Here is a 22,413-nt window from a genome sequence, read left to right as displayed (position 1 = left end):
AGAGATGGAGAATGGGTGATGGCAACGTTGTACTCACTGCTTTCTCTGTGTTATCACCCCTTCTTTATCCCTACCCCCAAACAGGATAAAATTGCACAGAGGAAAGGGTTAGAGTAAGGGCTAGGGGTAACAATGAAGAAATGGTTGTACACTCTCCATGGAACAATCTTTGGAGAACATTCCTGCCAGTTTTCATTTCCATCCTTCTGACAACGTCAATACCATTTTATAGTAGTTTTTGTGTTTTTAGAACTTAAAACACCATTGCAAATTTGGCTGCAGCAGGCCTGATGGTCAGGACAATAAAGCATGATAACATTCTGAAAGCAGGAGCTATTGCAATGCTATCATCTATTTTCCATCTCTACAAGTGTGGAACTTGCCAAACTTCACCATGAGCATTCATCTCCCCCCCCACCCCCCGCCAGATCGGTGGTTCCCAACCAGGGTTCCTCCAGATGTTACTGAACTATAACTCCCAGCATCCCCAGCCAAAATAAATTATAGCAGGGGATGCTGGGAGTTGTAGTTCAGCACCATCCAGAGGAACCCTGGTTGGGAACCACTGCCCCAAAGAGTACTGCCCCCCCCCCAGCTGGCTCATATGCTGAAATTCTATTAATTTGCTGCTGTTTAAGGACACATATGGACCACCTTTGTCAGAATGAAGTGGGATTTAAAAGAGAAAAAGCTTTACATAATGCCATAATTCAGTTTATTTTCTAGTGTAACACAAACTGAAGATTATTTATTTATCATATGTATATACCATTATTTATCGTGTGTGTGTGTGTGTGTGTGTGTGTGTGTGTGTGTGTGTGTGTGTGTATTTTCCCCTCTCATATGTATATACTGATATATGTCTCTCTAGGCACTGTACCTAATCCAAGGATTAAAGGAGATTGTTCAGAAATAAGCAAATGAGGCGGCTTCGTGCGTGGAGGAATTATAAGTGAAGTGTATGAAACAAAGTGGCTGCTTTTGGTGCCAGGGAGGATTCTTAAATGTTCCTGAATATAGAATTTGATTTGTATACAGAAGCTACTGATGGAAATCAGTGATCAAAATCCATTCAGCTGGCGTAGGGACAGCTTTTAAGATTTAATAAGGCTGCAACATTAATTTGTAAAAGATTCTGGTAGCTCCTGCAAACAGGTACATTGCAATGTTTAGTGTCTTTATGAAATGTATTATGTGTAAGAAAATTAGTTTTGCAGTATGGTTTATTGCTGATCCCACTTTTGAGCCTTTGAACATTTCCTTTTTGGCACTGTTCTTTTTGTTTTATAGGAGAGATCCCCATTCCCACTCCCCACCCCCCATCCCAGCTCCAAAGAGCTTTTTTGAGGGGGAAGGCATGACTGATATTAAATCCATTTATATCTGTGGTGTAGATACATGCTAAGTTAGGGATAGGCCGAAGGTAGATATGCAACAGACTGGCACAGGTTTCCAACCAAAAAGACGTTTCCGTCCTAAATTCAGAATATCTGATCAGCAGTAACTCAGATAGAGATATGGACTTGTTTTTGCAGGTCATCCCAGAAAGCAGTATCTCTAGTTCATGGGGTCCAGTAGCTAATTGATTCCACCTTAGGAGCCAGTAGTAACCAAAGACATTTTGGTGCCTGAAGCAGGACACCAAGTACTGCCCCTTCTTTCCCTTATGCATATACACTCATCCGCCACCCCCTTATCTGGCTGCTCAGCAGCCAAGTGAGGGGTGGCAGCGAAGAAAAAGAATATGGCTGTTTTGCTATTCCTGCTGCACTTCTTCTGCTCTTCGTTACTGGGCCGAGGGCGAGTGAGAGTGCTGCTGGCTCCACACCAGCAGCCACCATGAAGGAGAGAGAGGAAGTGAAAGAGGAGGAAGGATTTCTGCCCATAGAGTTGGGCTAGAGTGGGGCCACTCATAGACTTTAACAGGCTAGAGTGGTGCTACCACAAGTTCTGTGGTGCTGATGACTTCAACCGAAATCAACAAGTGGGGAGGATGACTATACATCTGCAGCTCCCTCAAATTTCCCACATGAGGCAATTTGCTTCACCCTTTGGTATGGTACAGCTGGCCCCGTCCTCAGCCAATACTGTACATCTGGCTCTCCCTACCCACTACACCACTCTTTTGATTCTGTATTTAAAACCCCCTCATGGTTCTAGTAAAAGACCAATAGATCCCACAAAGTGAAAACCTGCCCACTCCTGCCCCAAGTGTTTGGGTATCTTATCTTTATCCTGTTTCACAAAGTGCCTCACTCCCAAACCAAGAAATAAATGTTGTAGGTAACAGTGCATAGCAAGCCAAGTAAAAGCACAAAAGATACACATCTAGTCCTAAAGCTGGCAGATGGAAACACCTGGAGAAGGTGGGACAGGAAGCTACTATTCTACAGAGGGACATTTTACACTGCATTAATAGAGAAAATGGTATCCATCCAAAAAGTTATTTATTCTGCAGCCCCCGGGAAAATCCTGTTTGGATCACTCCAATTTAAGAAGGATGCCAACACTGGAAAGACAACTGAGAGTTTTAAACTGACTAAAGGTCTGAAATTAACACTATGAGAGAAGAGGCTGATCATACCTGATACATATAGCCTGGAGGAAATATAGTTATGGGAGAGTACAGTATGACCACATATTTCAAATATTTAAAAGTATGCCGTAAATAAGGGGAAAGGACCATGACTAATACCAACAGTCAGGGAACTTGAACAGCCACTGGGATCTCTAGCTGTAACAGAAAACAATTCTGCTAAATTGCCAAGAATTTTGATCTGGAAAGGGAGATTCGTGCCAAGGGAAGTGAATGGGAGAGAGGGAAGGGCTGACAGTCCCTTGCCTATTTCAGTGCAGAATAATTCTGCTCATTGGATTTGAGGGGCTAGAGCAAGAAATAATCGAGTGAAGTAGCAGGAGGAGATGTGTCAGCCAAACATTACCAACACTGTCCAAGAAACAGAACCCACCAAAACATTGGTCTTCAGTGGTCAGGAACTACAACAACTGAATTACACCATGATCTAAAGTGGGCTATACCAGTGGCCCCATCACAATTCTCATTTTTTAAAAGAGAATATAATGAGGGCTGGGGGGTGAGAAATGGCGGAAAGGGAGAGGAGAGGAGAGTGACATGGAAGGCTAAAAAGTTAAAAATGACTTCCAGGCTGCAACTTGGGGCCAATGGTGGTTTCCTGGATCTGTTCTAGCACAGTGACCAGACAAAGGTGTTGAGCTGAAGCTGAACAGTCCTTGGATTCATTTTATAGAATTATACTGCAAGCAAAGGAGTAGGTTATCGTTCTGCAAGACACATATCTAAACTGGTGTCTGAATCAGTATCAAAGGGTCTGGATCTCTTACTGAGCCAGTTTTTAAAGTTAGTGCCTGAACTGGGGGGGGTTAAAAAAATACGGATCAACCCCTGATGGACATGAACTAAAACTGAACGCATCTTGTAATGGTTCTTTGGGCGAGACTAGGGTTCCACGGTCCACTAGTTAACCATCCAGCTCTAGAACAAAATCCAATTCTGGAAGCACCATTTCTTGTTACACTGTCAGAGATCTCTACCATAACCAAAGGCACTTGTGGGCACAAAAGCTCACAAGGTTGTTTACTCAACTCACCAATGTCAAGGACCCTCTGCTTAGCTGTGTGTTGCCGGGAATGCCAGTATTTCCAGTGCTTCAGCTGTTCATCTCGGTTTTTATCTTCACTGAACACAACCATGATCACGCTCTGGAAGGACCACAGAACAATCATCAGCTGGCTAATGAGACTGACTAAGCCTGAATGTCAAGATAATTCACCCTTTCTCATTATGGCTGCTGCAATTCAGTCAAGAGAGAGCAGAAATCACGCTCCCAGAGATACGTAGGGAGAGACTTGCAAAGCTTAACAAAAGCAAGCGAAAACTGCCATGGCATTCTCAACTCTGGGCAAGCAAGCATAGGCATCTTGTAGCTTTTCCCTGTTGCCTTTTGGTGGTTTTATTTTTATTTTTTTAACACATGTATTTTAAAAATGTATATTGTGCTTTCAAACAATTTTCAAAGAAGTGTGCAATTGAATAAAATTAAAAACAACCAATACCAATAAAATCAGCATCAGAATACAAACAGAAAATCAGCAAATGAAGCTGCTACTTTATACCAAGTCACATTACAGCGGCCGACAGGCAGTACTGTTTACTCTGACTGGTAGCAGCTCCCCAAGGTCTCAGGCAGAGGCCTTCCCTATCACCTGCTACCTGATTATTTCAATGGAGGTGCCAGGGATTGAACCTGGGACATTCCTTCTGTGTGCACATCATGCATTTTATGACTGAGCCAAGAGCCCTTCCCCTGGGACACGGAAGACCAGTGAATTGGATCGCTTGTCTTTTTATGAAGAGTAATAGCATCTGCAAGGGCTGGGCTGATTTAGCTCAGGACCATGGTATGTGGCTGGGAGAATGATCCTTTCTTCCTGCAGCATTTTCTCAATGAAAACTGCTCCCTTGAAACTGCCCAATGGGATAAAATCTAAGGTACTCTAGCAAGCCTTTCAGCTGATCTCCCAAGTTATGTCTAGTTGTCCCTTACTTTGCCTTTGAAAGAACAGCAGGGTAGGGTCCATACACACTTCTTCAAGGAGGGCATTTCAAATTGTGGTGGCACCAAAGAAGGCTCTGTGCTAAACTAGCCTCCATGAAAGATGTAATCTGCACCAGAGCCACCTCCATAGTGGATCTTAAAATGCTAGGACGAACCATTCAAGATGTTGGCTCCTACCTATGAAAATCTTAACAGCTTCTGCTCAAATATACACAAGAGACAATCTTCTCCCCTATTTGACATCACACTTTCTTCGTAACAGAACAGCCACTTAATATCATCAAGAGGTATTTATCCAGTGTCAACAGGATCTGTGAATGAGGTAAGGGCACTACGAGTGGCTACCATGGGGACTGCTCCCCAACTCCAGAACTCCCTTCCCCATAATGCTTGCCCAAAGCTGAGCACTTTAACACTTGGTGCATTTTATAGGTTTTATATTTTAAGGGGTATCTTAATACACTGTTGCCCAACCAGAGCTTTTGGGACAGGGCAAGGTGTGTGTGTGTGTGTGTGTGTGTGTGTGTGTGTGTGTGTGTGTGTGTGTGTGCGTGCCCTGCTCTAACAACTCCTAACAAATAGATTTCAAAAATCAAGGTGTACCAATTCAGCAGTTCCCAATTAAGAAGAAACTGAACAATCATCATGAATTGTAAGAGCTTCAACTGAAAACCAGCACCAGCCTTGCTGCAGCTGTGAAATACAAAAACTGTACATGGTCCCTTGTCCACCCAGGCGGGCCTCTACCCATCATAACTCACTGTTGTTGGGTACTGGGGAAGGGAGGGAGGTGGCTTAAAATCAGGTCAAAGATCCATGTAGCCATCATTGTCTACTCTGACTCAAAAAGAGGCTTCCCTTGTCACCTGTGACATTTTTAAACAGGGGACATGATGAACTGAGTAACTTCATACATATTAAGCATGTGCTCTACCAATACACTATAGTTCCTCCCCTGCAAATTATCCCTCCAGCCTCAACACTGTCTCTTCTGACTGGTAACAGCTCCCCAAAATATAGGGGAGTGTATTATATGAGCTCAGGCCTTGGAACATCTAGGTACAGTGGTCCCTCGACTTACGTAAATAATCCATTCCGAACGCACGTTCGGAGGTCGAAATTTTCGTAAGTCGAGGAGCGCACCACGGAAGTCTCAAAACACTCGTAATTCGAGGAAGCCGCATCTAAACGTTCGTAGGTCGAGTAAGCTGATTCTAAACCGGCAACTACTTCCGGTCTTTTTTGTCGCTCGTAACTCGAAAAAAACGTAAGTTGAGTAGTTCGTAGGTCGAGGGATTACTGTATAGTTCTCCAATAGGGTTGTTCTTTTGAGTGTTAACTGGGTAGGACAAGCATATGATTTCCAGTCACGTGTTAGTTAAAAGCCAGGTCAGAGAAGGAGAGGGAAATGATTGGGCCAGAGGCCAGCACAGGCTCCGGCCATGTCATGCTATACAGGTCATCTCCTGATTTCTCTATGTAAACTGCTTTGGGAACTTTTGTTGAAAAGCAGCATATAAATATTCGTAGTAGTAGCTCTTTTATCCAGCATGCTACCAAGGTAGGAAGATGTGCCAGAGCCTACGCTCACCTCCCCCCATGAGCACTTTCCCCTCCCCCGCCCCACCTAGCTTTAACTCACACATGACTGAAAATCAGGAGCACACACAGCTCCCAAAGCTGGGTAGGATGCAATGTCCTACCCAGTTAACAGTCATAAGAACAGCCCTATTGTTTCATCAGATGTTCTCCAGAATGAAAAAGCTGAGTGCTTTCTTAAGTGGAAACAGCAGCAACAACAAATAAACATTTGTATAGCTGCTTTGAGTGTTCATAGCGCAAGGCACTGCATGTGGGACCATATCCAGCTAAAGCATGTACTACTGCTAGTATCTCCCCAGATCCCTGAAGCTATTTCTGCAAAAGGCAGCCTTCCTCAGTGACTATGAATCTGGCACAAATTCTGCCTTTCTTCTTCTGAACCACAATTCACAATCATCACAGCACTTACTGATGAAGCTGTAAGTAAATTAATAGCTGAAGCTTGCAAACTGTCAATCGCTAGTGGCTGAAAGAACTTAATGGGTCACAAAGTTTGGATACAAGGACACAGTTTTAACTAAAGATGAAGCCCATTTCAGTCACCTGCCTTGCAACTCTTCTGGGCAGTGATGAGCTTGAGTTAGTTTTAAAATGTTGACCATTGCAACAAATTGTATTCTGAGAAAGAATGAGAGCAAACATTTGAAGAAAGCCATTAAGCAAATCAATACGCTCATCAATCTATGTCCAACTTACCCTGACTTTGCTGATGGGATGTCTGAAGCACTTGTTGTCTCCAGTCTCACTCAAAGTTATGGCATAGAATTGTCCTTTGTTTAAGTAGGTCATTGGTCCCTCGCCTTGCTTTTGACGCAGGGATTTGGTCGCTTCCAGTGTATAGCGAAATGTGCTGCTGTTTAAATAAAACAAGGACAATCACAAAAAACCTTTAAGAATAATAATACAAAGTTTCCATGATCTAAAATTCAAATATTAAAGTCACTTGATACAGTCACATAAGAACAAAAGAGTCCTACTAGATCAATCAAAAAGGTTGATCTAAGCTAACATTCCGTTCCTTGCATTCCATTCCTCACATTGGCCAACAAGAGGCCTCCAGGAAGTCAAGAGTCTTCCCCTGCTGTTGCTTCCAGACAACCAGTAACGTATGTAAATGTTAATGTACACAGTGTAAAAGCCAGTTCAATGCAGCTGCTACAGTCCAGATTCAGCTTCACATTCTTATGTGATACTCACTTGGTGGCTTGAGTTAACCTCTCTCTTTCTTTGCCTAATCAACCATACCAAGTTATGAGCCTAAACACCAAACTCTGAGATCCCTAGGAGGAAGGGTAGGATAAAAATGTAGCAAAAGTAAACATACCTTCCAAATAAATGACACTGTACTGAACTTGTGTTCATAGATTCTCAGAGTGTTCCCCAACGGGGCTGCTGAGAAGGTTCATGAGCCTCAAAGCAAATGCACCACACCCCTTACCAGGGTGTGTCTGTCTGCCCAGGTGTCTGTCAAAATGCCATCCTCATCCCCCAGCGCCAACAATGGCAACCTGTTGCTGAAGTCACTTGGATCAATGAGGGTGTCCTGTGCAGGTGTAGGTATACACACCCTTGACCTGAATACCACTAACACGGACATAGAGGGTGGATTCGGACAGCATGTGGAACCACAGTTTATTTAACAAACCTAGATTGGCACTACAGATGATCACCAAATCTTGGTTTGGTTTGCCATTTGATGGTTTGTTTGAGTCCCACCCCTTCTCCATACCTTTTGTGATCTTAGGTTGCCTGTTTCTATGTGAGAGCCCTGCAAGGGCACAGCCATTGAAATAAACCAAGATAAAACCACAAGTGCAGGTTTAGACATCATGCAAGGACAAAGGATGTGATTCATTAGGACAAAGAAATCAACCTCAAACCTTGGGTTCAGATTGTAGTTTGATGGCCCCCAATAAACCATGGTTTGTTGACTGGTACTGATCTGGACATGCAAACTAACCATGGTTAAATTAAATAAACCATGGTTCGCCGTGTCTGAATCCACCCAGTGTGTGTGTGTCTGTCTCTCTCTCACACACACTTTACCTTTGTATCTTGCTTTTGATAACAGCCACACAATCACCTTTGAACTTGCCCATGGCCAACCAATGTATTTCAGAGCTGTGCAATGATTTGAACCTACATCCAAAATCAACACTGTTGATTCAGACACTACTGACTAATAAATAACTTGTGGGGGGAAACAGAAGCTTGTAGCCCAGTGCATCCTCAGAACAGGTAGAACATTCATGATCTGTTTTATATTATTTATTTATTTATTTATTTATTATTTGATTTGATTTATATACCGCCCTTCCAAAAATGGCTCAATTAGTCCATGGTTTTAAAGAACATTTATTTATTAGGAAAACAGGCTGTCTCTTTACAGCCCAATCCCCAACACGAGTGCTTGCGCTTGCAAGGCAGTTGTGTCATCTCTTTACCACACACAAAACAGCATCTTTTTTTAGATTACATCCCTTGCGCAGTTGCTGGCATACTCCATTCTGAGGACTGAAGTGCTGGCACAGCAAGCACTAGCTTTGGGCTGTGGGAGGACAAGGGGCAGAGAATTTCACCCCCCTGAGTTCTAGCTCTCTGTCTTCCATTTTATACATTACTATTTCTGTATTTCCTAGAAAACCTCCTTTCCTGTTCACTAGATCACTGACTGGTAGCAGGTTAGCTACCAGTGGGGAAGAAACAAGCAACAGTGGTAGGGAGCAGCTGGGAGAGAAATCTCATCGACTCTCTTCTATGCTGGTTTCCTGCTGCTGGTGTTGCTCCTGCTAGGAGGCAGCTGGGCTTTTCCGATCACGGTTCCAAGGAAGTGATGAGGAGTGCAAAGACTGCTACTCCAAGGCATGAGAGAGGCTCAAACAAACAGGCAGCCGCCTGGCATGAGGTGATGCTTCTGTTTGTGGCAGATTGAGAGCTCAGGTGACACATTTAGGCATCACTGTGTCTCTGTCAGAATCCAGAGGAGGCCCTTACAGAGGAGGAGAGAAGAGGGACACCCCAACCAAGAGTCCCTGGCTCTCATGATAGCCCCTTAGATCCATTAGCTAATGGACAGCTGGAGCTTGTTACCTCTCCATCTGGCCCCCCTTGGAGGAGCTCTGGGGACCTGGTTCCCCCTTGCGGGCTCTTGTCATGTCCCTAGAAACCTGTCCATAGACCATGAGACCATAAGAGCAGAGGGGATGCCATGCCATGGCTGAGCTCCATCTCTGGAGGTGGAGTGCTTGCTTGGCTGCTCAAGGCCTCCCTCCTGATGTGTCTACTCGGGGAAAGGGACAGACCAGCTCAGCCAACCAGAAACCCAGGAAGTGGTAGGAATCCTGGCCACTCTATAGCCCCTCCAACTGGAGTAGCTTTTGCTGGGCCAGCCGGCCCTTAACTGAGCTGCTTGCCTTGCTGGTCCTGGGCATGGCCAATGTCTCCTTAAGCTTTGGCCCTGCCTCTTCTTGAAGCATAGTAGTTGAAAGAGCCCTTGGACAGCTGTATTGCTTACAAGCCCATCCTAGCAAAAGTAGAAATGTTATATTTCTGAAACTTGAATACATAAGTGTAAGAGCCCTGTCTGGTATTGTGCGAGAGCCAGTGTGGTGTAGTGGTTAGAGTGTTGGACTATGACTGGGGAGACCTGAGTTCAAACCTCCATTCAGCCATGAAACTCACTGGGCCAGTCACATACCTCTCAGCCTAACCTACTTCACAGGGTTGTTGTGAGGATAAACATAACCATGTACACTGCTCTGGGCTCTTTGGAGAAAGAGTGGGATATAAATGTAAAAATAAAAAATAAATAAGTGGCTGATATGGATTGTGTTTCTAATATTCATATCTTTTCCTATATTTTAGCAACATTTTTATCAAAGGGAAAAAGCATTTCCATACAGGTTTTTTTTAATGAAATACAAAAATACAGCAAACATGCTAGAAAAGATACATCATCAGTATATTATCATAATGGGACTTAGTGATATAAGACTGGATTTTAAATGTATGGATTTTATATTTATATTAAAATATGGATTTTAATATTTTAATGTGATCTTATGGAATTTTATTGTATTAACTTTTGTAAACCGCATTGGGATGAATTTTATAAAAGACAGTAGACAGATAGACAGATAAATCAAGCATGACTTGTCCCCTTAGCTAAGCAGGGTCTGCCCTGCTTGCATATAAATGGGAGACTAGAAGTGTGAGCACTGCAAGATATTCCCCTTAGGGGATGGAGCTGCTCTGGGAAGAGCAGAAGGTTTCAAGTTCACTCCCTGGCATCTCCAAGATAGGGCTGAGAGAGATTCCTGCCTCCAACCTTGGAGAAGCCTCTGCCAGTCTGTGAAGACAATACTGAGCTAGATAGACCAATGTCTGGCTCAGTATATGGCAGCTTCCTATGTTCCTATAACATTTAACTAATGGATCATTATTTACAGATGAGATTAAATGGAAATCAATCATCCATAAAGCATTCAAGTAATCTAAAGAATTTCTGGGTGATACTTTGCTTAGGAAAAGAAAAATCCTATGGAGGCAACACAGCTATTACTTTGTAGTGAAATCTGCCACACACATTACTCCATGGCTCAGCCTTTGAATCACTGGGATCTGCCCCAAAGGCTCAGTCATTGAACCACTGAGGTTGTAATAACAGCAGACTGCCTCCAGGTATGTGAAGGAAGAGCGTATTTTCCTTCCCAATGTATAACTGCAGCACACCTTCTAATATGGGATCAAGGACAGGGCTTTCTGTGGAGAGGGTGTGACACTGAATGGAGGAGGACACTCAAGCAATCACATTCATTATCCCTGTTTGGATGCTTCAGGGCTGAGAACTGGCCTTGGAAACTAGATTCAGGTTATGAACTTTCGACCGAAATAGCCTCTGGGGACTCTCAGCTTGCAAGGCATGCACAGGAAAGGGGCTTTCTGTCTATAGGTGCTGGTGCTGCCCATCAGAACTTGGAGCCACTACAGGCAGAGAGGGACTTCTCTACATGTAGGGTCGTATTAAGCAGCAAAAACATGAACCAGTTCTTAAGAGTTACACAAGTGAATCATAATTTTTAAACTGAACGTTGTCTTGATCTGCTTTATTTTGCTAAATCTTCCTTTCCTCATAGGTTATTAGTACTGGAAATTCAAATATTTGGAATTAAAATGGTGATAATTGGAACTTATGCCCCTAATGAAAAGAAAGCTGAATTTTATAACCATTTAGATTTTTAAGTTGGATTTGATGATTAGATTTTAAGTTCTGACAATTAGTTTCTAAATGTATAAAGTGTTATTTTTGGAGGAGACAAGAGAGGAAGTGGTTAAAACATTTATGAAAAAGTGGGCTCAAGATGTGGGGTGCAATATAGAAACGGCAACCTGGGAAAAACTATGGAAAACTGATTTAAAATTCACTGTATCTTATGCTCTAAAAGGAAATTATTATAAAATAATGTATAGATGATATTTGATAACAAAAAATGGCATTGATGTATATATGTATAGAAATGGAAAAGTAGTGAACTGCCTTTAAAAGAAGATTGGTTGATAAAAATTTTGGAATATGTGGAGATGGCAAAATTTATAACACTGATAAGAGACTAAAACTTAGAATGTTTTAAAGAAGATTGGAAATTATTTTTGTTGTACTTAAAGAATTCCTACTATGGATCTTACAGCTGGATTTGAAATCTGAAATGCAGGTTGGGTAGATTAATGGTGGTGGAAGCTTTAAATTTGTGTTTTTTATTAATATTATAATAAGGGTAAAATTTATAGTTGTTATCACGAAAAGAGGTGCGCGGGAAGTCAATTTGTAATTGTGTTTATTATGACTGTTATTGTTAAAAGTTAATAAAAATTTGAAATTTTTTAAAAAAATCTTCCTTTCCTCAAATATATTATTCAGTTTAATGTTTAAGGTGGAGAAGGGGAAGAGATCAGTATTCCTTAACTAGGAAAAAAATGTAAAACCTTTTTACATTCTTACTGCAAGTAAACAAAGGCTGATTAAGTTCTCTTGATTGTTGCCAATCAATGAGGCAAGTCTCACAATCAGTGAGACTCGCCTGGATGGGGTTTGCGGGGAGAGTGGGCTCAGCCCGCTCGCCCCGCAGATGATCATTCCTGCAGCCCTGGGCAGCTGGATCGGCCACCCACACAACTACCGGCTCCGTCACGGAAGTTGCGTGGGACCCGGGCGTGAGCACGCGGGGCATCCTGGAGAGACCCCCAGAGCCGAGAGGCTTGTTTCAGCCTCCCGGCGGGGTCTCCTCATGTGTTGCTGCGGCACGGAGCTGTGGCATGGCAATACACGATCAAATGAGGGGGTTAGCAGATCACTCGCTCCGCTAACCTCATCTAAGGGAAGGGGGAATTAGGAGGGTTTGCTGCCAGAAGCCGCACGGCTCCCATGGCAGCACACAATCCTCCAAAAGCAGGCTAGGCTCCCTTAGCCCCCTCCTGGTGGATTGTGAGAATCTCCTCAATAGCAATTTAGGTTTCTGTTTACAAACAGAGGTTATTCTAACAATATTCTTAAGCTCAAACAAAATACAGCTGACCAATTTTGCAATTTCTTTCTTAAACTACAAGGGAATTCTTTCCCCATGCAATCAGATCGTGCCCTGGAGTAATGAAATGAAGTTGTAGTTATTATATAGAACAGTTTCTAATTTGTACAGTGTTCTTTTGCTCCTGTCAAGGAGCCTAATAATTCACTGATATCCAAAACTGACAGAAGGAGCTCTATTGGTCTTAGTGGGCTTTTGATTCAGACTTTGGTTCTTCAACACAGATTTTTATTTTATTTTTTTTTTGAAGTGAAGAACTTGTTTGTGCCTAGCAGGGTACCAAAACCTAAGACCAAACTTCAAAACCTCTTGTCTTGCAATGTGGTTGTCTCTACAATGTCAGTAAGGGTGGACTCATGTCTTAACACGGCAGCCAATGGAAAACTATTGCCTGGTGGGTCAACACCATATTATATTGGTTATGTATGGTACCAAAGGTCAGCTGATCATCAGCAAGACTGTCTTTCCCATCATCCCTGCTACAATGCTCTTTGGCACTGTGGTTGGGCATGACAGGGATTGCAGAAAAGCACGTGGGGAGCCAAGGTCAAGAACCCCTGCCATGATGCGATTCCCACCTCTGTGGGAATACTGCAAGCACATGAGCAGAGCCAATCTCGTGGGAAAGACCGCCCTTCTAATGGAATGCTGACTGAGTGGGGAAAATTCCACTCAATCAACTCTGCCTGCATAGTTGCAGGACGCATACACACATGCTGCAGTCACATGGTACAGTACCATGGAGAAGTTCCCTGTAAAGGGGATTCCAAGATATTGTAGATTTATTACAACTCCCATCATCCTGAGCTGCAGTGGCCTTTGGCTGGAGATTATGGGAGTTGTAATCAAGAGCAATGTCACCTTAAGTGGCACCGCACGGAAATACTTGACTAACAAGCAGAAGGTTACTGGTTCAAATCCCCGCTGGTACTATATCGGGCAGCAACAATATAGGAAGATGCTGAAAGACATAATCTCATACTGCACAGGAGGAGGCAATGGTAAACCCCTCCTGGATTCTACCAAAGAAAACCACAGGGATCTGTGGGCGCCAGGAGTTGAAATCGACTTGACGGCACACACTTTACTTGAATCAACAGGAACTGGGAATCCCTATTACAAGGAACACTGCACAGAGGCTGGAGGTGTGACCAGTGGGCAAAATCCCCTTCCCACTTCATGTATTTTCAGTAGACACTTGCACTGAAGGCAAGACTAGGATCTCCAGGTTTTGAAGAGAAGCCAGAAGTGCCAAGTTTCCAGACCTTTATTAGGAATTAGGTTACTAACCCTTGAACTACATACAGCATGTATCAAACTTGTCCTATCAGTTGGAGAAATACCTTAACAATGTGGATACCCTCCTCACTTAATTAACGAGAGATAAATGAGTAAATAATAGGGAGTGGGGGAACCAGAGTCCCAAATGAACGGGCTGCCACTAGTAGTGGGGTACAAAATCGTGATAAACTAGGATACTATATTCCATATATTTTAGCTAAAATCAATCAGAAGCCTTGATCAACTCATCATTTCTGTTATTGAGCCATTTTTGTTACTTACTTGGCTGTTTGTTCATAAATGTATTCTTCAGGCCCCACAGAACCACTGCGATATTTCTGGAAAATGTAGGGGAAATGTCAATTAAAAATAATCAAGTAGAAAGTGAACTCAAATTGCTCACATTAAAGATGGTTAAAAGATTCATTCATTCATTCAGTAGCCCTTCCTAAAGTGGCTCAGGGCAGTTTACATTAAAATAAAATACACATAATAAAACAATTAAAATAAAAAAAGTTTAAACCAGATTAAAATTCAAATTAGAAATAATTAACAGCCAGGATAAAAAAGATGGGTTTTTAAGGCTCTCTTGAAGGCCTCCAAAGAAGATAATCCTCTTCTATCCAAGGGAATTGAATTTCACAATCCAGGGGTGACAACGCCCGATGAACCAGCAGCACCCGTGGATTAAGTTTAAATCTTAATCTTAAAAGGTTAATTTTTAAAAGCAGGAAGAGTCAATGAACAAGGAGTTAGTATTCCAGATCCTCACTAGCCTCAATATTTTGCACATATCTGTATCTTTACCGCTGACGGGAGAAAAATAATGGAGCAATCCTCATTATTCTCTATGAGGAATTCCAAAATAATTTTAAAATTCACCAATAATCAGAGGAGTGTCTGATTGCCTTGGAACTTTGTGGGTGGTAGGCACCCCTGGGTGTCTACCACCCACCCCACTTTTGTGCCCCTAGGTGCGCTACAATAGGGGATATGGGCTGGTTCGGGTCCCATTATACCCTATGAGAAAAAATTAAAATAAATTTCAAAAATCAATAAAAAATCATATGAGTGTCCGATTGCTTTGGGGTTTGGGTGGCAGGTACCCCTGGGTGCCGGCTACCACCCTACCCATTTTTGGATGTCCGAACCAGTTCGAACCAGTTTGAATTCGAACCGAACCAGGGGGAGGTTTGAGCAAAACCATAACCGAACCACCCCTCCTGGTTCAAATTCGGTTCGAATTCGAACCAAACCGAGCAAACCGGTTTTGTGCACATCCCTGTCAAGTTCTCCCCAAAAATGGGATTCATCTGGAATCTCTCTCTGGTTTGACATTGGTTTGGGGCTGCTCTCCAATCTCAACGCTATGCCCAGTCATGAAACTCACAAGGTAACTCTGGGCAAGTCGTTGGCTGACATCAAGACTAGGGCAGGGGTAGGCAAGTTTGGCTCTGCAGCCATGGCTGAACTACAATTCCCATCATCCCCAGCTACAATTTTGTAGGGGATGATGGGAGTTGCAGTTCAGCAATAGCTGGAGAGCCAAGCTTGCCTACCCCTGCATGAGAACAAGGATGTTGCTAGTTCCATTAAGTCAGGGACTTGCATTCCAGACTAGTGTGGTGCTGATGCAACAACCTGTGACATGCCTCTCCGTCCATCCATATGGTGACATGAAATCTCCATCCATCCATATGGTGGGGAATTATGCAAAGTTAACCACCATCCTTGATGCATTAGCAGACCGAGACTTTGCAAGACACTGTGCAACTTTGAGCATATGCTCAGCTACATGACCGTCTTGCATGGGTGCATCTTTTTCCATTGCAGTAGCACAAGGGTTGCCGGACTACAACTCCCATCATCCCTAGCCACAATAAAGACCAAGAATGCAAGAGACTGAGCAACTTCAAGGATCTGCTCAGCAACGTGACCATCTTGCATGAGTGCATCTTTGTTCACTGTAAGAGTGCAGTGTTAGTCTGGAAGCTGGCCACCCTCTCTCAGTCTAGAGAAAATAAGAGAACCCAACATGTGCCACCCTGCACTCCTTAATGGAAAAGCAATATACAAATGGGGTTAAGAGAAGAGTTATGACTTCCATATCCTCGGTACCCCCAGTTGGCAGACGTACCTCTGCCCCTCCATCTTTAAAAGTATCGCTGTAAGTACTATCGGGAGTACTGCGCTGGTCATCTTTCATATAGGTCGTATGGGGTGTGATGCTAGGCACTTCATAATGTGCATGTTCAAATATAACTCCCCGATGCTCCTCGTTTTCTCCTCTTGCATAATGCACCGACGGAGCCATGTAAACAGGGGTGTAGTCTTCGGCTTTGACCACCATAACGCCCGTCACAGAAATTGAGGTTGGGCTTCCCGATACGCTTGTGCTAAATTGCTCTCTTTTGGAAGTCTCTAAGGGTTCCTGATTCAAAGAGAGGTTTACCGGTATGGTTTTTAAGACCTGCACTCTGTTTTCACTGCCGCTGCTCAAGTTATTCTGAGTTTCACTGATGGTAAGACAGCTTCTGGGGGAAAGGGGGAACAAAATATCATGAATTGCAATTTTTTATTTACTACCACAAAAAAAAACTATAGCAAAATCATTTGCATCTGGATTAACAATAATGAAATTAACCATCCTGACCCTTCAGATATTTACTCACAAATGTCCCATTGACTGCAACAAGACTTACTTCTATAAAAGTGTATTAAGGCAAACATTCTGATGTGTGGTCTGTGCAGAAAGCCCTAGAGAAACGATGTTAGATTCTCTATCACTGCAAATTGGGTCAGACACCACTTGAGTTGCAGTCTTCCATAATGGTTCTTGGGCCACAGTCCACAAACAGCTGTGCTGTTTTAATTCTTCCCCCTGCCAACTTCTTCAGCTTCTTTATGGATTTATTCAAAAATTTCCATTCTTGGCCAATTGATGTTTTGAGTAAGGTAAAAGGTAAAGTGTGCCATCAAGTCGATTTCGACTCCTGGAGTAGCTTCTGCTAATTGGGCAAAGAGGTACCTTTTAAAGTGGTGACTCTCTTATATTGTGCAGGGGGATAGCCAGTGTCCCTGTCCACCTCCAACGTATTGTTGTTCCAGTTGTGGCTGTGCCTACTTTGTCTTTCTTTTTAGGTTGCGAGCCCTTTTGGAACAAGGAACCATCATCTCCTTTTCTACACAAACTTATTTGGGAACTGTTTTGTTGATAGGTGGTATAGGCATAACATCATCATCAAGAATAAATGGTGTTTTTCCCCATGGTGATGTTATTTGGGGAGTGGAGGTGGGGGAAGGAAGGAAGGAAAACCAGCAGCCACCCTGCTCCTGCTCTGCTCATATCCAATCCAGATTTTCTCTTTGTCTGCTGTTTTAAAAATACTGTACCTTTTATCTTGGTCTTCTTGATTATCACTCAGTTTGTTAACAGACAGCAGTCTTTTTTCTCTGGGAACCTGAAACAACAGGCCCGGTTTACGTGAATTCATAGTATCATTTATTTTAAGAAGAATTAACATTTCACCCAAACCAGAAATGGTAGTACTAAAACTTTATTAGGTAGGACAGAGATGGATGGACTCGCCAGTGCGGAGAACTGGTTCTCAAAACAACTTTGTATGGTTCCTAGTGGCTCTGCCATCAAGGTAGTATAAAACGTTTGCCTGCACGCATAAGAAACAAAAATTCCAGTTTCAAGAGACTGATATTGGTCCACATATTAATGTTATAACTCTCCGTGAATGAGTGCATGTGCCCAGTAACAGCTGAGCCTTGAGTGCTAGATAGGACACACTAGAACATGATTATCTGTGAAGAGGTCAGTTTATGCAGTAAAATGCACTTGGGGAACCTCAGTCCCTTCTCAAAAAATACAGTGACCCCAAGAACACAGAATTTGGATACATAGGAAGCAGCCTTATGCTGAGTAAGATGGTGGGTCCATTTAGCTTGGTAGGGGTTAATCAGGGGTTCCCAACCTGTGGTATTCCAGATGTTGCTCAACGACAACTTCCATAATCCACAGCCACTGGCAGCAACTCTCCAACATTTCAGGCAGGAGTCTTCCCCAGCCTGATCTGGAGATGCCAGGGAGTGAACCTGGAACCTTCTGTATGCAAAGCAGATGCTCCACCATGAGCTACAGCCCCAACCCCTGAGGGGCATCTCTGACAGTGTTCCCATGTGCCCAGTAATCCCAATGCAAACCAAGGTGAACCCTGCTTACAAAGGAGACAATTCATGCTTGCTATCGCAAGACTGGCTCTCCACCTACCCTGATGTTGCATTGCATGTTGGGCCCCGATTATTCTGTCTCTGGACAGGGTGTTATACCAGATGGGCTTTGAAGCAATTGAACATATGATCCACTTTATACAGATTCAGACCTCTAGTTAACATACTTAAAACAGAAAAGAGGGCTGTCTTGAACAAATAAAAGATTTTACTAAATAACTCTACCTCTGAATGTCCTAGTCTAGGAGCCATGGTTAAGTTTTCTAGGCACCATGCCTCCCTGGAGCTTTGGAGTTGTCAAGCCCTGAGTGCTATTCCTCACTCAAGTAATACTTTGCAGCTAGATTTAAAGTGGCGTGGAGGAATCAGTGCTTGATTCCAGCCGGGGCTTGTTTGTTCCCATTGTGGAAACTTTATGTGCAGTTCAGGTGAACTAAGTGGTGTCATAGACATTGCAGCACCAGAGACAAGAAATAGGTCTATCAAAGGCTACAGTATTGGCCATGATGGCTAAATGGGATCCCCACTCCCACACCCCACAATGTCCATCACTAAATCCAGAATTTTGCCAAATGTGCATGTCTGGCTCCTAAATTTTTTGGCTGGCTCCTAGATTCAAAGAAAAATTGACAAAGTCTGATGGTATCTATTGATTACAAGAATCTATCACACACTGGAGCAGTTTCACTGAATATACAGTTACATATGCATACAGAGATTGCATTGGAAGCTGCCTTATACCATATCAGACCACTGGTAAGAACATAAGGAACAGCTCCGCTGGATCAGGCCAAAGGCCCATCTAGTCCAGCATCCTGCTTCATGTGGTGGCCAACCAGGTGCATCTGGGAAGCTTGAAAGTGTGGGAAAGAGGGCAATGCCCTCTCCTGTTGGTGTTCCCTAGCACCTGATGTTCAGTGGCATGCCCCTTCTGATTCTGATGGAAATATACAACTATCCAGGCTAAGGGCCATTGATAACCCTATCTATCATAAATTTGTCTACTCCCCTTTTAAACCCATCTAGACTGGTGGCCATCACCACGCCGCAGTGAATCAATCTAGCTCACTACTGTCTAGTGAAGCCGCTGCCAGTCTGTGTAGACAATACTCAGCTAAATGGACCAATGGTTCTATGTTTCCTGTGTCTACACTAACTGGCAGTGGCTCTCCAGGGTTTCAAACAGGTACTCCTACCTGGGAATTCCAGGAACTGAACCTAGGACCTTCTGCCTGCAAAGCATGGGTTGCATAACTGAGCTGCGATTCCTCCCCCAAGGAACCACTATGAATGCCTTACCTTATAATAATCATATAGTAATCCAAGAGCAGCAGCACTGTCCTCATCCCCATTGATGCTCATCATAGCCTTAGTAGCTGCTGTCAAGGGATTCTCCAGGTAAGATTTCCAAGCTTCATCTTCACTTGTGTAGGCTCTTCTGGTGTTGAATGGAGCATCGCTGGGCACTATGGTCACAAGCCGGTTTTTACTGTAGGTTTTTAAACAAAACAGACACATGTGAAAGCCTGCAATACCCATATTTACCGGAATAGAAAATGACCCTGAATTTAAGATGACCCCCTTTGAATATATGGGTTAAATATATATTACACTATTCATCCAAAAGGAAGACGGCCCTAAATTTAAGACAACCCCCCAATTTCTAACATCAAAGAATTTTGGGGGGGGGGGGACTTGTCTTAGATTCAGGAAAATACAGTAGTATCTCAGAGTTCTTTCCTTGCAACTCCACAAACCATGTTCAGATTTCAGCAGCACTTCTAATCTCAGGTAGGATGAGCAAACAATACTTCCTATCCTATCCCCGGGCAAAAACTCAAGTCCAAGGCCTAATGACCCCTCACCTTGCCTACTATAACCTTCTCCTCTCTGGCCTTCCATTGGCTCATCTTGGAACCCTCACCTCCATCCAGCCCACTCTGCTGCCACAATCAATCATCTGTCTCACTATGTTGACCATATTACATCCCTTCTTAAAACTCCTTCCCTGGCCACTCCCGGTTCCAACAAAAGTTCCTTGGCCTTACCTTCTAAGCCCTCTATGCCTCGCCACCCCACCTCTCAGTTTTCATATCCCACTGCACTCCTGCCCATGATCTTTGTTATTCCAGTGCCACTGCCCTCAGCTGTCTGAAGGTCTTTTGAAGATCCCTCAAATGATGCTGCCCTTTCCCCCCTTGTCCCTGATGCTTGGAAGTTCTTCCTGAACCTGCCTCTCTTGCATCCTTCAATTCCCTTCTTAAAGCCCACCTTTTCAGTGAAACCTTCATCTTCATTCTCTACTGTAATGAAGCTTAAGTATGTGTAACTGGAATAACTGTGTATTCTTTCTCTGCTTGCACCTGCCTCCATTTCCCTTCCCTTCCTCTGTTGTCTTCTTTCTGTCTATAGCTAGACAGTAAGCCCTTTGGGGCAGGGACCTATCTTTTCATTTCTTATAAACTACCATGTACATTGATGGAATAAAATAAAACTAGCTAAGCTGGGCCGGGAGCAGAGCATCTGCGTCTCTAATTCTCCCCCCTCCTACACTGCTGTTTTCTTTCCCTGCCCACCACTGCCATTTCCTTCACCCACCCACCCACCATTTCCTTCACCCACCCACCATTTCCTTCACCCACCCACCGCTTTCTTCCCACGCCCGCCACCGCTGTTTTCTTCCCTCCACCACCATTTTGTTTCCCACCTCGCCCACAAGCCCATCCACCAGTACCACCGTTTTCCTCTCCCCTTGCTGGCAGCTTGCTTGTGAACTCTCACGAGAGCTGCCACACATGGGATTAGTGATGGGTACGCCTTAGAGAAATATATATATATATATAGAGAGAGATTAAATAATAAATAAAATAAAGGATGCAAAAAAACCCAAGCTATTTAAAAAGAAGCAACAACAATAAATAGGAATTTGTCTATTTAGGTTTCCTGCTAAAGTACAGATAAATATCTTAATTATGTACTGCATCTGAAAAGCCCAATTTGAATCTCGAATGCACACTAGTGAACTATTAATTTTCACTAATTACATGCTTTTTCACATTTGTGAGTAAGCATATTTAAACTAATCATATTGTTCCATGCACTTTAAAATATATTTATTAGAAAACTAGTATTACTCAGCTGGTCTTAATAAGTATTTAAAAGTAAATAAATAGCATCTTAGCAACCATGGGTGCATATTCAAAAGCAACTCACTACAACTAAAAGAAGCCAAGCTTGCTTAATGAGCACAGTCTGGGAAAAGTAGTCTGTTTCCAGACCACTGATTTTAATGGATGAATAAGATTGCTGATGATGTTTACTTGGAATTAAGTCCCTCTGTAGCTAATTAGGCATACTCCTAGGTAAGTATTCATAGGATTGCAGCCCAGGAGATCAGGATGGGGCTGCAGGCTTTTGTATTTCTCCCATCCCCAGCCTTGTCAGCATTAATCATGAGAGCATTATATTTGCACCAATACAAGACATGGTAACACTAACCAGGGTTCTCAATGTAACCAGGGCTTGAAATGGATTTGCAAGACCTGGTTAGTCTGAAGTGCAGTACTCGGTTTTGCTACAGATACTATGTGAAACTATTGTTAAGGGAAAGGAGGGGGAATTTGCTCGGAAGTGAAAATTTTATATTTTTAAAAAACATTTTAAAATGTTTAAAACAATTATTTTTTAAAAACATACAACCATTAACAATTAAAACATTTTAAGAGTTTAAAAACCCAGGAAGGCCAGGCCAAGTAGGCTCTCCTGAAGGCCAACCATGAACTCAAACTATGGATTTCTGCTGGGAGTGCATTCCACAGCCCAGGAACAGCTATAGGGAAGGCCCACCTTTGAGTCACCACCAGACATACAAGTGGTAACTAGAGGCGGACCTCCTCAGATGACCTTAACATGGGGTGGGTATCACGCAGAAGGTGGTGCTCTCCAAGGTAACCCAGACCCAAGCCATTCAGGGCTTTAAAGGTAATAACCAGCACTTTGTATTTTGCCCGGGAACATATTGGCAGCCAGCACAACTATTTTAAAACAGGCATAATATGCTCTCTCCGGGTTACCTCAGAGACCAATCTGGCTGTACCGTTCATGGTACAGAT

The 22,413-nt window shown here is 43.1% G+C and overlaps 1 protein-coding gene across 2 annotated transcripts in view; it reads right to left on the bottom strand.

Annotated features, from left to right (window-relative positions):
• GRHL2 (grainyhead like transcription factor 2) overlaps nucleotides 1-22,413 on the bottom strand; it is a 133,133-nt gene that overhangs the window by 84,459 nt on the left and 26,261 nt on the right. The window contains exons 2-7 of one of the 2 annotated variants that reach the window (XM_053247847.1): nucleotides 19,601-19,790; nucleotides 17,456-17,523; nucleotides 16,200-16,596; nucleotides 14,345-14,400; nucleotides 6,897-7,053; nucleotides 3,630-3,741 (exon numbers count right to left, since the gene is read on the bottom strand). In XM_053247847.1, the coding sequence (XP_053103822.1) occupies nucleotides 3,630-3,741; nucleotides 6,897-7,053; nucleotides 14,345-14,400; nucleotides 16,200-16,596; nucleotides 17,456-17,523; nucleotides 19,601-19,790 (980 nt within the window). The remainder of the gene's footprint in view (nucleotides 1-3,629; nucleotides 3,742-6,896; nucleotides 7,054-14,344; nucleotides 14,401-16,199; nucleotides 16,597-17,455; nucleotides 17,524-19,600; nucleotides 19,791-22,413) is intronic. The other variant, XM_053247848.1, reaches the window with a different exon arrangement.

This window comes from Hemicordylus capensis, chromosome 4 (genome assembly GCF_027244095.1).
Source record: "Hemicordylus capensis ecotype Gifberg chromosome 4, rHemCap1.1.pri, whole genome shotgun sequence".
Classification (NCBI taxonomy): Eukaryota; Metazoa; Chordata; class Lepidosauria; order Squamata; family Cordylidae; genus Hemicordylus; species Hemicordylus capensis.
This window is presented reverse-complemented; position numbering and strand designations above follow the sequence as displayed.